The sequence below is a fragment of the Aricia agestis genome, chromosome 19 (genome assembly GCF_905147365.1).
Source record: "Aricia agestis chromosome 19, ilAriAges1.1, whole genome shotgun sequence".
In the NCBI taxonomy this organism is placed as follows: domain Eukaryota; kingdom Metazoa; phylum Arthropoda; class Insecta; order Lepidoptera; family Lycaenidae; genus Aricia; species Aricia agestis.
The window spans coordinates 8,508,451-8,521,731 of NC_056424.1; the positions used below are offsets into that span (position 1 = coordinate 8,508,451).

At 37.9% G+C, this 13,281-nt stretch overlaps 1 protein-coding gene across 8 annotated transcripts in view; it reads right to left on the reverse strand.

Moving 5' to 3' along the window:
• The window catches only part of LOC121736343, a 97,902-nt gene that overhangs the window by 4,361 nt on the left and 80,260 nt on the right, over positions 1–13,281 (reverse strand). For 2 of the 8 annotated variants that reach the window (XM_042127467.1, XM_042127466.1), the window contains 19 exons: positions 9,806–9,890; positions 8,768–8,894; positions 7,681–7,821; positions 6,845–7,046; positions 5,998–6,220; positions 5,710–5,845; positions 5,210–5,352; positions 4,949–5,099; positions 4,450–4,860; positions 4,250–4,360; positions 3,640–4,159; positions 3,154–3,506; positions 2,955–3,065; positions 2,727–2,872; positions 2,517–2,642; positions 2,234–2,350; positions 1,994–2,089; positions 1,743–1,831; positions 1,396–1,545 (listed from right to left, as the gene is read on the reverse strand). In XM_042127467.1, the coding sequence (XP_041983401.1) occupies positions 1,396–1,545; positions 1,743–1,831; positions 1,994–2,089; positions 2,234–2,350; positions 2,517–2,642; positions 2,727–2,872; positions 2,955–3,065; positions 3,154–3,506; positions 3,640–4,159; positions 4,250–4,360; positions 4,450–4,860; positions 4,949–5,099; positions 5,210–5,352; positions 5,710–5,845; positions 5,998–6,220; positions 6,845–7,046; positions 7,681–7,821; positions 8,768–8,894; positions 9,806–9,890 (3,438 nt within the window). The remainder of the gene's footprint in view (positions 1–1,395; positions 1,546–1,742; positions 1,832–1,993; positions 2,090–2,233; positions 2,351–2,516; positions 2,643–2,726; positions 2,873–2,954; positions 3,066–3,153; positions 3,507–3,639; positions 4,160–4,249; positions 4,361–4,449; positions 4,861–4,948; positions 5,100–5,209; positions 5,353–5,709; positions 5,846–5,997; positions 6,221–6,844; positions 7,047–7,680; positions 7,822–8,767; positions 8,895–9,805; positions 9,891–13,281) is intronic. The other 6 variants (XM_042127469.1, XM_042127468.1, XM_042127474.1 and 3 more) reach the window with 6 other exon arrangements.

The following is a 13,281-nucleotide window of genomic DNA, read 5'->3' on the forward strand; positions in this document are numbered from 1 at the left end:
TCGCTTCCAGGTATAGTCCAACTACGCGGTTTCTGCGATCAGGCGCTGCGTTTCGGATCCTGCGTTTCCTCGTAGCGACTTCTTTCTTCATCTGCGCGAGCTCATCATTCCACCACGACAACGTGAATTTCTGTGTGTTTTTTTTGGTTGGCATAGTGTCTCTGCATGTCTGTGTTATGGCTTCTGTGTATCTGTCTATTGCTTCATCTATTTGTTGTGTGCTATGTATTGTGTCGATGTCTTGTATAGTCAATTGTCTGTCTGACATAAACTGGGTCAGCGTCTTACGAAATTGAGTCCAGTTTGCCTTATGTGTGTTAAAGATGCGTGAAGTACGTATTATGTTCGTGCCTGTGGATTTGTGTTGTCTGATGCCGAAGGATATGCCGTTGTGGTCAGAACTCGTGAGACTCTCCTCTACCTTCCAGTCGCCCACTCGGTTCAGCAGATCATCGGAGCACGCTGTCACGTCCACGTAACTGGAGTACCTTTTACCCCCTCTGACGGTGTCGAATGTCGGTGTGTCCCCTGTGTTGAGTATGTGTAGACTCATTTCTTCCAGTACTGCAGACACTTCCCTTCCTCGCGGGTCTTCCTTATCGCCACCCCACCACGGGCTTTTGGCGTTTGCATCACCTCCCAAGACCATCTTGTCGGTACCCAGCTCTCTTCCTATCCGTACAAGATGGTCCAGGTAGGGCCCTACAGGCTTATCAGGCTCGAAGTAGAAGGACACAACACACACACAACAATCATCTCCCAGGTTTTGGTTCGGAGGGTGGCCACAACAATGTTGTTATTGCTGAGGCGTGTGTGTACGACAGTATATATTAAGTCTATGGTGTAGTTCGACATCCAACGTGTCGTCGAATACTACAACACATGCCTTGACCACACCGCCCCCCTCCCCATCACTCTGGAAGACCCTCACTCCTTTGTATGTCCTCATACTCCGCGCTCCGCCTGTGTAGGGCTCTTGCAGCAGCGCAACGCAAGCCTTACGCTTGGTGGCCTCGAGCAATAGCTCCTTTGTGGCGGTTTAGCTCCGCTGAAGGTTCGACTGCAACATTCGGTACTGGAAGGACTCACCTGGGACAACCTCAACAATACGCCACCGCCGATCTGGCTAGAGCGTCCCACCTCTTTCTTTCTATACACTCTCAATCGAAGGCGCTGTGCTCTTCGTTGCCTCTCCTCGCCCTCATGCAGTTAATACATTTGGGCATGTCTCCTCATGGGCATGCTTCATGTTAAAACTAGAGATTGCTAAAGTCTGGAGTCTAAAAAATAAGTTTAAAAGTGGAGAAATGATGCTACGTGCTTGTTGCATCCGGCACTAAGGTTAGAGACCTTTATTTACAAAAACTCAGATATTAATACAGTCTTTGAACCTACCTTTGCTAGGCGGAAACTTGTTGAAGCCAGCCGCCTGGATGGAGTCCAGCTTCTGATGCTGCCGGCGATGAGCCACCACCTTGTTGGTGTCGGTGCACACGAAGTCACACTTAAGACAGTGGAAGTGGGACGCCTTGTTTTGTCCAGTACCTGAAAAGAAAATAAAGTTTTAGATGACTTCTAAAGATCTTATTAAGAAGAGATGAACAATTAAATATTAAAATTGAATGACAAGTAAAAGCAAGATAATGTCATTTAAAAGTAATAGCGAGGAATACACAGTGATAAATACTTAATATACTTACCTATAGTATGAGCTAGGAAAATATTACAATGAGTGTACTTACCGAATGTAGATGCATGTGGACATTGCGCTCTTTGGCAATAAACATTCGCTCTGTATTGCTGGAAGTCACCACCCATAAGTGTGTCCAATCTGAAAAAAAAAAACGAGTTACAGTACAGAAAATAGTAAGTACAAAAGGGTAAAAAATTGTAAAGATGAGGATGAACATGAAACATGAATAATCAAAAATTAATGACAAGATGAAAATAAAACTATTGTAAAATCTCTTAGGGAAAGTAGAAAATTATATACCTCTCATGTCTGGCTGTGTGCTGCACGAATCTAGTTTTATCACAGAAAGAGTAGCCGCAGTCTTTGCGAGTGCAGTGGAAGTGAGTTTGGTGTTCCCTGAAAATTGAGATAGTCAATTAGTTGAAACAAGTTCTAGGATGTTTAAGAATATAGAAAAGACAACAGATGATATCAAAAAGACACAAATAATATTGAAAAGATTTAAGCAAACAATGTTTTAATAAATTAAATGATATTTACCTGTATCCACACTGTTGATATGCGCAGTCTTCGTTGAACCGGAAGCGGAGGTAGCCTTCAGGGATAGGTTCATCCTTCAAGGCGCGGACGTGGGGGCCTCTAGGTACCGTACGTCTGCTGATAAGAGATGAAAAGATTGAAATAATTAGTCAAGACAAGACAAACAAATGTCAGAGATAAAATATTTAGCATTGCTCTTGAATCTTAACGTTTGCACTTGGAACACTAAATTACTTTTGACAAAAATAACGAATAATACAATTTAATTAGATGATATACTTACGACTTTGCAATCATTTCTGCTTCCTTATCAAGACCTGGCGGAAGACCATGACCTTGGAGGAGACTTTGTTCCAGTAATAACTCGGGTGGGTACAGCATAGGTGGATATAGCGAGAATGGAGATCCTCTGTAAAGAGAAATTAATCATCAGTAACATGTTAAATGAAGAAGAGGATTAAGCAGTTAATATTTTAAGTATAGAGAAACTTACCCTTGTAATAACGCGACTTGAGCTAAGCCAGGAAGACCAGCAAGAGAAGCTGTATATTGTTGCTGCATTTTTAGCTGATCTTGAAGAGAACCTTTGCGACCACCAGCTAAGTATTGTTGTAGAAGAAGACTTTGAACAGCCTGAACCTAAAATATGAAATAAATTAATTATAAACACATAATATTATATTTTGGAAAAGTTAATTTTTGTTGAAAATATGCTTCTTACCTGATCTGCTGGATTAGGAGGTCTTTGACCAGGATTGGGCGTTTGAGCAGTAGATGAAGTCGCTGTAGAGGGCAAAATAGATATTTCTGGATATTCTCTCTCCAGAGTCTCCTGAAATAATAATTAAAAATTCAAATATTGTCTTAATTAGATAAAATATGCAAAAAAAGATAATGAATTTCGAAAATTGGGTACGTACACTAATTCTTACCTTTGTGGCTTGTAATCCAACGGGTCCAGGCTCCATTGCATTACTGTGCTTCTTAACCATGTGACTGAACAATAACTTCAGGTCCACATACGCTTGACTGCAGTGTGGACAGTGATAATGTAGATTCATACCACCGGTATTTTTATTCAAAGGACAAGCTCTGTCATGACAGGATGGTGGTATAGTAGGTCCCGTCATTTTCGGGGTCTCGAAAGGTTTCTTCTGATCAAATTCCATCCTCTTCATGTCTTTAGATGGTGATGCATCATAAATGCTTCTCGGTGAAGATGTATTGCTTCGCAGATGAGAAGAAGGGTAAAATGTTCCCGTAGCTTTTACTACTGAAATTAAGAAAATGTTATAGACATATTGTTGTGAAGAAGAACATATTATATTATATTTATAGTGACTAATACCTAGTTAAAGAAAAGTCTTTTGTTATGTAAATAGAAGTAATGATAGAAAAAATCTTACCCGAAACATTATCTTGATCTTTCTCAAATTCACTTTTGATTGAGAAGTTAGTGGGAGTAAATGTTTCAGCACTTTCCCTCATTGAACTAACGCTATCAGCCGAAGCTCTCTCCTTAATCGAATAATCTTTGGCTTCATCAAAAGATTTCTCCTGCTCAGTTTCAGTTTTAATCACTGGAGTGCCTCTTCCATGTTTGTGGGTAGCCAATGCTGAGTATTGTGTTAGAATTGCTGGGCAGTTATTTCCTTGTGCGCAATGGAAATGCGAGCGAAGTTGATTTTTGAAGCAACTTTTTCCACCACACTGTTCGAAGGATACGAAATAGTCGAATCCTTCCAAGAATGGGCTTATGGAGTGTGAGTCTCGCATATGTGATTCCATGACCACGTGCGATTCGCCAGCAAAACTGCAGTAGAAGCAGTGTAGATGAAGTCTAGTTCCCCGCAAATTGCAGTTAGAATAATATTGACTGCACGCATCTGGGGTTGTGAAAACTTCAAAATGTTGGAAGCGTATACGCTGAAAAAAGCAAAGTCTTTTATAATTTAACCATTACAAGTACGAATGTAATGATAAGTACTACGGTACGGAATAGAATGAAATACTTACCGGAAACTCTTCAACGGTGGGGATAACAGGCGATTGTACTACTGGTGGCATCTGTGGCATTTGGTTGCTCTTGGGCAGCTTGAACGATGTGAAAATTGCCTGAGGAGTAACCTGTAAACAATAATAAAATAAGATGAAATATAAATTACCAATTTAAGAATATATTTATTTAAAATGTTTGAAAAAAAAAGAGAGCTTACACTTACGTTGTCAGTCCAGACTTCGACAACTCTATTCTTCGGAGGTCTTCCTCGCTTCCTACTGAACATTTCGTCCAACGAGCTCGATGGATTTATTTGCTGTGGCACAATGCCAGGGCTTGGTCCCATGTTTAATTGTGCTTGCAAATTAGGCGCTAATTGAGAAGTCAGATTTGGCGCCATTTGGGCCAATTGCGCGAGATTTGGCGGCAGATTAGGCAAATTGGTAACTTGTCCGAGTTGCGCTGCCATGTTCGGGTGCAATTGTGCTGATAACTGCGGGGTAAAGTTGGGTGCGAATCTCGCCGCTAAATTCGGAGACATAGGACTCAAAATCGCATGTTGCCGGTGATGCTCAAGACGTCTGAATGGATGCTCCTCTGAGGAAAGTATTACAGCACCGCAATTTTCCTGAAATAAATTCAAGGAGATTAATTTTGGAACTACAATATTATTTAATTTCCCTAGATTTTGTAATGGTTTATGAAAATATACTCACCCAGGTGCAATGATAGTGTGTGATATCCCTAATGTGCTGACAAGCTGAGTTGTTGCATGGGTTGTTTCTCGTGTACGTCACGAAATAAGCATCAGTCACTTGGTTTTGTTGTTCGTGCTCCAAAACATGCTTTACCATGGTATTGTGGCAGCTAAAAATATAAAAAATAAGAATTATCGCCTATAAGTTGTATAAGTATAAAACAGACATCTTTCACTCCCGGTTTAGGTTTAGGGTTACGGCATAATAATGATATTATACCTATGAGCCATTTTGCAGTTGTCAGCCAAGCAATGATAGTGTTTGTTCAAAGCGCTGCACTTATGGCATTTATCTTCTACGTCCTTGCTGCCGTTGAAAGTCTCAATGTATTTCCTGGAGATTTCTTCTACCAGAGCTGGGTTCTGAAATATAATCACTAACATTAACATCGACTGTAATAGAATATTGTTCCAATGAGGTACTAAAATGATTAGCTGCATAGCTTTTATCGCATTCTTTAAGGGCGGCGACCGAATCGAGAAATTCCGTAACAAAAAAACCTAACACCCCCCCCCCACTCCGACCGAGTAGGCGGCACCGCTGTGCCGGTCGGTGCGACGTAGCCAGACTTCAGCACGGTGTTTTTTGTGCGTGCGACTAGACGAATTATAATTGTATAAGTTGATAAAAAGGCTATGCAATAGCTTTACCGCGGCAGTCCTCGAGTGCCACACGTATTTTTTCATTGAATACTTTAATTTTTATAATGAAATACTTACAAATGGATAAGGAAAGTCTCCTTCACCCATGGAATTGGACATGTCCTCGTCTCCATGGAGATTGCTGCCAGGGGAGTAGAGGCTGAGGTCTGCACCTTGTTGCATCAGTGCGCTCTGGATCACCGACGTTGGAAGCCTGTCAACAATTTGTACCATTAATTTTACTTGAAAATCTTGCTTTAAAAAGCGTATTTTATCATTTAGAGTAGATCTGAATTGATTTACACACATAAGAATTGATCAACCATGACCAACCACATTTTTTATTTGTGATTTTAAAATTCTTACCCAAAACTCATTTCCTGTTCCTTCCTCTCATGTTTCCTCTTGTGGGTGAATATTTGGCTGCTTGAGTGCAGAACATAGTTGCAGTGTGGTCGGATGCAGTGGATGTGATTGCAGGTTCTGCTGAAGCGGCAGTCGCGGTAGGGACATGCTTCGTTCTTCATATACTTCTTAAATCCGTCTTTCGATAAAGCCTCGTCTTTGATGTGGTAGGTCTTGTGTTTTTCTAGAAAATATTTTGAATTTAGAAGGACCATTTTTAAGCGCCATCTATGTGAGCGGCGTTGAAAGTGAAGTTCCTTGAATGACGCATAGATGGCAGTATACTACCAAACTACGAGCCTATTTTTAATAATGTAGAATTCGTAAAATATTTTGTAAAGCAGCAATGTTTAGATAAATTTTAAAATGTGGACTTTAACAATAATTGTGATAAATATAATTTTGCGTTGTACCATCGAGGAAATTGATTCCTAGGCAGTTGACGGACCTACGTCGTGTGGTCGGCTTATGTCAATTCAATGTTAGCAGGTCATCCATCCATCCAGCCATCGGTTTGATGGATTTGACGTAACGCGACCAAATTACTTAGGCCCGCCATTTGCCTTTTTTTAACATGTGGAAATGCTTTACGCATCCCCGGCAAATTGGGGATATCGGCCGGGGTATGTGGGACTCCTTTAGTCTACCCACTAAACCCCATGGAGCTCCACTCATCGCTTAAGGCCCGCCATTTGCCTAGGAATCAACTTTTCTAATAGAACTTCACAATAGTTAGTGCTGAAAATAATTATTATCACTGCACTGTCTTAGATAAAATGTGTAATTAAAAGCAATTTCTAATACTTACCCATATCAGCCTTGTTCTTGAAGGTGTAAGTGCAGCCAGGTCTTCTGCAATGGAAATGCGTGGTTCTTTGTCCAGCGAAGATGCAGTGTGGTGCTGCACAGCTCTCCGTCGCACGGAATCTTTGGAAGCCCTCCTGGAGGATAGCTGAGTCCTTGCGATGGTAGTTCGCATGCATTTGCACATCGGACGTTGATATGTAAACCTAAAAAAATATTGGAAATGTTTAATTGCAGAACTAAACAATCTCGCCGGGCTAGAGTTGAGGTAATGGTAAAATTTTATTTAATGTTGATTTTTGTTGAAAAACTTGTTTAAATAAAAAGCATAATTTTCTTAATCTCAATATTATATATAACCCAAAGGTGACTGACAGTGATCTATCAACACACAGCCCAAACCACTGAACGGATCGGGCTGAAATTTGGTATGTAGATGTTATGACGTAGGCATCCGCTATGAAAGTTTTTTTATCAATTCCACCCCCAAAGGGCTATGAAACTTTGTCAATATTAAACCGATTGGGTTGAGACTTTCATGGATAAAGCTACTATGACGTAGGCACCCCCTGAGAAGGATTTTGATAAATTCCACCCCTAAGGGGATAAAATAGGGGATGAAAGATTGTACTTCTTAACGTGAGCGAAGCTGCGGGCAAAAGCTAGTTATACATAATATATCTTTGGTAATAATCATAAAACTATCTAGTTAATATTTGTGCGTGCGTTAAGAATAAAGTAATAAAAACTTAATTGGATAAAAAATGCAAGCGAAGAAATCATTGATCTTTATTTGCACATTAAATTTTCGACATAATAATATTATAATTTATAACATACCTTATCACAACCATCTTGTATGCAGTGGTAGTGGGTTTGACTCCGGTTGTGAGGGCAGTCACTGAAACGTTCCGAGCAGTCGTCGAGAGGGGAATATCTCATAAACCCATGGGCCAGGGATTCGTCACGTTTCTTATGCCACTGAAAATAAAAAAAAAACTTTGTAATTTTTTTAGAACCAACCACAACGCACAACGTTGAGTTAGATAAAGTTCAAAATGCAAATTAAGGTACAAAACTTCATAAGAAATATCAAAATTTTTATGAAATTTTGTGCCTCGTTATTTTGATTAGGTATACTGAATTATAGTTATTTATAACTAATTATTGTCTTTCGTAATACAATCCAATCTTAAATATTTCTCTTCATAGAAAACCGGCGTGAAACAGCGCTTGCGCTGTATTTCGCCGAGTGAGTGAGTTTACCGGAGGACTAATCCCCTAACCTATTTCCTTCCCTTCTCATCCCTATCCTCCTCTATTAATTACTCTATTCCCTCTTAAAAGGCCGGCAACGCACCTGCAGCTCTTCTGATGCTGCGAGTGTCCATGGGCGACGGAAGTTGCTTTCCATCAGGTGAAACGTTTGCTCGTTTGTTACTTCAGTATATCAAAAGTTATCCAATTTAAAGTAAGTATACTAGACAAAGTAGATTCTATCGGAAAATTGATCATTGTTCCAAATACGATAATATCAACATAATTAATCAAAAATACCAATTGACAGACAGATGGTACCTAACTATAATAAGGTGGCCCTTAATAAGTGAATAAATTAAACTGACCAATCATACTCGACAGGTGATATAAATTCAGTGGAAGGGATTACATTACCTACTGAGTAGCTGATTTGCTTGAAAGTTGAAACAGTGGAGGGGTTAAAAGACTTGATAACGCTATTTCCGCAACAAAAACTATCAAATATTATCTAAATAGGTAAAGTCGTTTAAGCGTGAACAGGTAACAGACACATACACACTTTCGCATTTATAATATCAGTAAGGATTACCAAAACATGTGTACTTTTACTACGAAGACAGTAAAAATATCTGACCCGCTGTAGTCTAGTAGTAGTTAGAAATCTCACCTTGAAATGCCGTATCATCTCTTCCTTCTTGCAAAAAACACGGCCAGTGCAGTCCATGCAGTGAAAATGCTCCCTGTAGCCCAGATCCTTGCAGTACGATGAACCACATTCTAACGTTGAGCTGTATCTATGTAGGAAAATTAAATTCAAAACTATTGGTCCGTCTGAATTGAAACCAAATGTTCTTAAATCTGACTGTCCTGAATAACAATCAATCAGTCTTAAAGAATGGTAAAGGTTGTTTAAAAGTTCCAATTTAAACTCATAAATAAAGCGCTTAAATGTTCTAAAAAGTCAAGGTACTTGGTTCCCATCATTTGGTGTCAATAAAAATTTTATGGCATACTGTATTGATGCGCAAAATTCTGAGAAACCGAAGAAATTTAAGTTCGGCTAAACTCAAAGAACCCGTGGAAACAACAAAGTTGGCCAAAATGTTTGAGTGAAAGATATTATTAATTATTGTTTTTAACAATATATTGCAAACATTTGTAATCAATAAATAATATTGAAGATATATTGTGACAGTGATATCCAGTATTTTGGATAGTAATTCATTGTACTAACTACTGAATCATGTATTTGGCTTCATTTTACTATTGCATAAAATCCGTATTCTAATTTTAGATCTTTTGTTGATTCGTCTTTTTAACCCCAACGTAATCTACTACACATACTTTGCACTTTTCATGATCAATAGTGCTAATAACTGGCAAGGTAATAATAATATCTATGGACCCTTCACACCACGTCAGTCTGGCCCCGTGCTAAGTACCTAAAGGACTTGTGTTACAGGTACCAGACAACGGAAATATATTTAATACTTTTATACTATACATATATTTCAGATTTTTATTATATCATACACATATTTAATACACATCCAGACCCGGGAACTTTGAAAACTATTTGTTCCGTCGGCGGGATTCGAACCCGCGACCCCCGGCTTGAGCTACCGACGCCCTCACCACTGAGCCACAGAGGTCGTCAGACCTTCAGACAGAGTCAGAAGGTGTCATTAATAGAACTTGTAATTACCTTTTTACGTATCTAGAATAATCGACGGTCGTCTGCAAAGAATTCTTCCGGGCTTGATCCAAATGATTCAACGCGGACAGCAGACCTAAAACGAGAAAAGTTATTTAACTTATGCTAATACCCAAACAATAAATAGCCGGGTCGGATCATTGTTCGGAACAGCTAAATCACCTCCATGCATCATCTCCACGAACAATGTACTGTTTTCATCGTGTAGGAAATATTTAATAACTTCCAAGTCATTTGAGTCGGCGATCGTTTTTAGACGAAAAGGAACTTAAACTAGCGCATGAAACCGGCCCCTCCCCATATCAAGTTTTCGTGTATCAAATAAATTATTATGGTAATTAATCAATGTTTTCTCCTAGTCACTCTCGGCTATGCCATTGTGAGTGATCGCTGGTGTATTACATCACGAAACTGTTTTTTGTAAATCAACTCTTTTGATGTACAAGTTGATGTATCTAGATAGGTATTTGTTACAGAAACGTGAATAGTTAGAGGCATTTATTTTGTTGTTGCGTTTGAAAGCCTTAATTAAAGTTGTTTAATTAAGGCTTTCAAATGCAAGCAAATGATGCAAAGAATTTTTTCCATATACGAAATTTTGGACCAAAAAACCTATTTTCAATTGTATTTGTATCTATGATATTATATGATAATTTGTATAATTACTAAGATTCGCGAACTAAATAAATCAAAAAGGAATTAGAAAATTATAAGATTAATCAAACAAAAAGCAAAAAGTGATGAACATTCTAGATCGTAGTTCTAAAAGCAACAATGTTGCTTTATTCATCCGAAGTATCACAAAGGTATTGACTGACATTGCTAAATCCGTCTACATTGTCCCAAACTTTTTCGTGTTCGAAACCTGTAGTGTCGTAACTTTATATTTTTAAGACGTTTTGAAAGACGGATTAATACCTATACTTATGTAGATTAGTGCGAACACAATAGATGTTAACATACAGCTTGATAATTTCGTGTGTTACATAACGCATACCAGCGATTGAATGGAGAGAGCTTATTTATAAATGAGGTATTCGACTCTAAAGTTTCTTGTTTCGAATAGACTTAATGGCTCACGATTATGAGTGATTGTGCGAAAATGCAATTGAATTATTTACTGTATATTTATTACTTTTAATTCAGCTTTCAAAGATCGTTTCGATCTAGTTTTTATCGAAGCATGTTTATGAGCTTTCGTTAACTGTATTTCTAATTGGTATGAATATATTGCTTTTTTTGCTCATTGATTTAACAAGCTTCGATTCGATAGGTGTAATTTCGAATTAAATAGATAGTGCTGCTACTATATAAAACATCTTCAATATCTGTATAAAAATATAAGTACTAACATTACTAGTAACATGTCTTAAAGGTTATTTTTAAAATACACCATTACGGAATGCTGATTGAAAACACCACAAAATCAAAACCATTTTGAAAATGAGGGCATAATTTTATAAATTCCAGATTTGAATCGAAAGACAAAAAGACAATGAGCCCGACCGCATCAATGTAAAACATAATAAACATTAATACTTAGGTTGGTTTTTTTAGTAAATTTCGTAAGATATTGTGCTGGATCATTCAGCCGAGACAATGGGATCTCCATAATGTTCTTCATAATGGCTTTTTGAATTCACTCAATGGAACCATGCGTTGTGATCGAAAGTTTTTAGAAAATTATCAAAAGGGCGTGTACTTGTGTATTCTTCGTTTTCATCATTCCAATGAATGTTAAGATGAGTCATAATTTATAGTAAAGCTTGTTTATCTAGTCGTTCATATATCATGACTAAACTTTATTATGAACGCCTCCGTGGTCCAGTGGTTAAGAGTGTGGTTCTTGATTCGGAGGTCGTGGGTTCGAATCCCGCGTTGGAAACATGTTATTTCCAAGTTTGGTTAGGATTGTCCTAACCAAACTTGGAAATAACACAGGCTGATCACCTGATTGTCTGACCAGTAAGATGATCCATGCGTCGGATCACGGATGGGCATGTAAAAAGTCGGTCCTGCGCCTGATCTCTCGCCAGTCGTGTCGGTCTTCCGTCCCACTGGGTTATGAGAAAAAGGAATAGAGAGTACTCTTGTGTACTGCGCACACATTTTGGCACTATAAAATTACTCCTGCGTAACTAGCCTGGTTTCTTTATTATAAACTTTATTATTCTTAATTCAGTAATAACCGTCTACTTATACAAAATTTTGAGTTCTAACGATATGGCTCTGTATGTTGTTTACGCCATCAAATTAAAGTTTATTTTTCTAACAACGAATTAAGTGGCCTTCAAGTGTCCGAACTAGCTTTGAAACTTTTAATCTTACTTAAACAACAAGTTTAATGCTCATACTGGTTTTTAAGTTTGCGTAATTGATATTCTAAGACCAGATGTAGATTGTCTTCTACAATATTTGTTACATCATGTTTTACCTTGCTTTTAATATCTAATTATAATTTTAATATATTTGAAAGTTATTCTTATCACTAACATGTCACGTTCATATTTTGTTTTAAAATCATTAAAGTATAAATGATTGATTGGTAATTTATGTACATAGATTATACTTATTATAATATTCTTGTAACTAGGATTATTTGCGTGAAATTTTTTTGCTCATTGCGGATGTACTTGTATGTTTTTATATTTTAACATGGTAAGCCATGTTGCGTTACATACTAAAAAATATTTCTACTCTACTAATCCAGTTCTAAGGTTTTTGCTTTCGCATATTACAGTGCCTAACAATGAGCTGGTTATAAGTAACTAGTATATTGTTAGCTAATAAAACCGAGCTTTTTATTGCGTTAATGGTAATGGCCCTAACTAAACCATGAAGAATTTCCTCTAAATCGGTAATAATAACTTACAAAACCTCAGTATATTATTTCAAAGTCTAATTACTTAGAGCATGTGCTGGTAAGAATCAAATTACGTCGTTATTAAACGTGCTCCGATCTAATTTAAAATTGACTATCATCGTATAATGTATCTAATAATGGCCTTCTGATTATTATCAACGAGTTCAATAACTGCATCATCAATTCCTCGCATCCGTGCCTCTTCCATCTCAATTGACATTTATTCCCTGCAAGTATCTTTAAAATGTAAATGCGGTTACACGCACCAAACCAAAGTCAGATGTATTACAACATCGTTCGCCACGAATATCATCTCTATCCCGAGGTCCGTAAGTACCATTTCGGAGTGTGGGCCGCCGATGATTTCTGTCTTTTTATCGATTGGCTTATTAAGATCGTTTATTGAAGCGAGAGATCTATGTGTATTTGTGTTTTGTTATTGTAAATTTCATATGGAGGAGGTAAGGCGGGGCTATAGGTGGATGAACTGACACGCGGAAAATATCACGGATTACTAAGCTTCAAAAAAACTGGAGCAGCAACTTTGTAGTGTCAAAATTAATTGATTATTACTGTTAAATCAAGAGAGAATTTCAAACGTAGA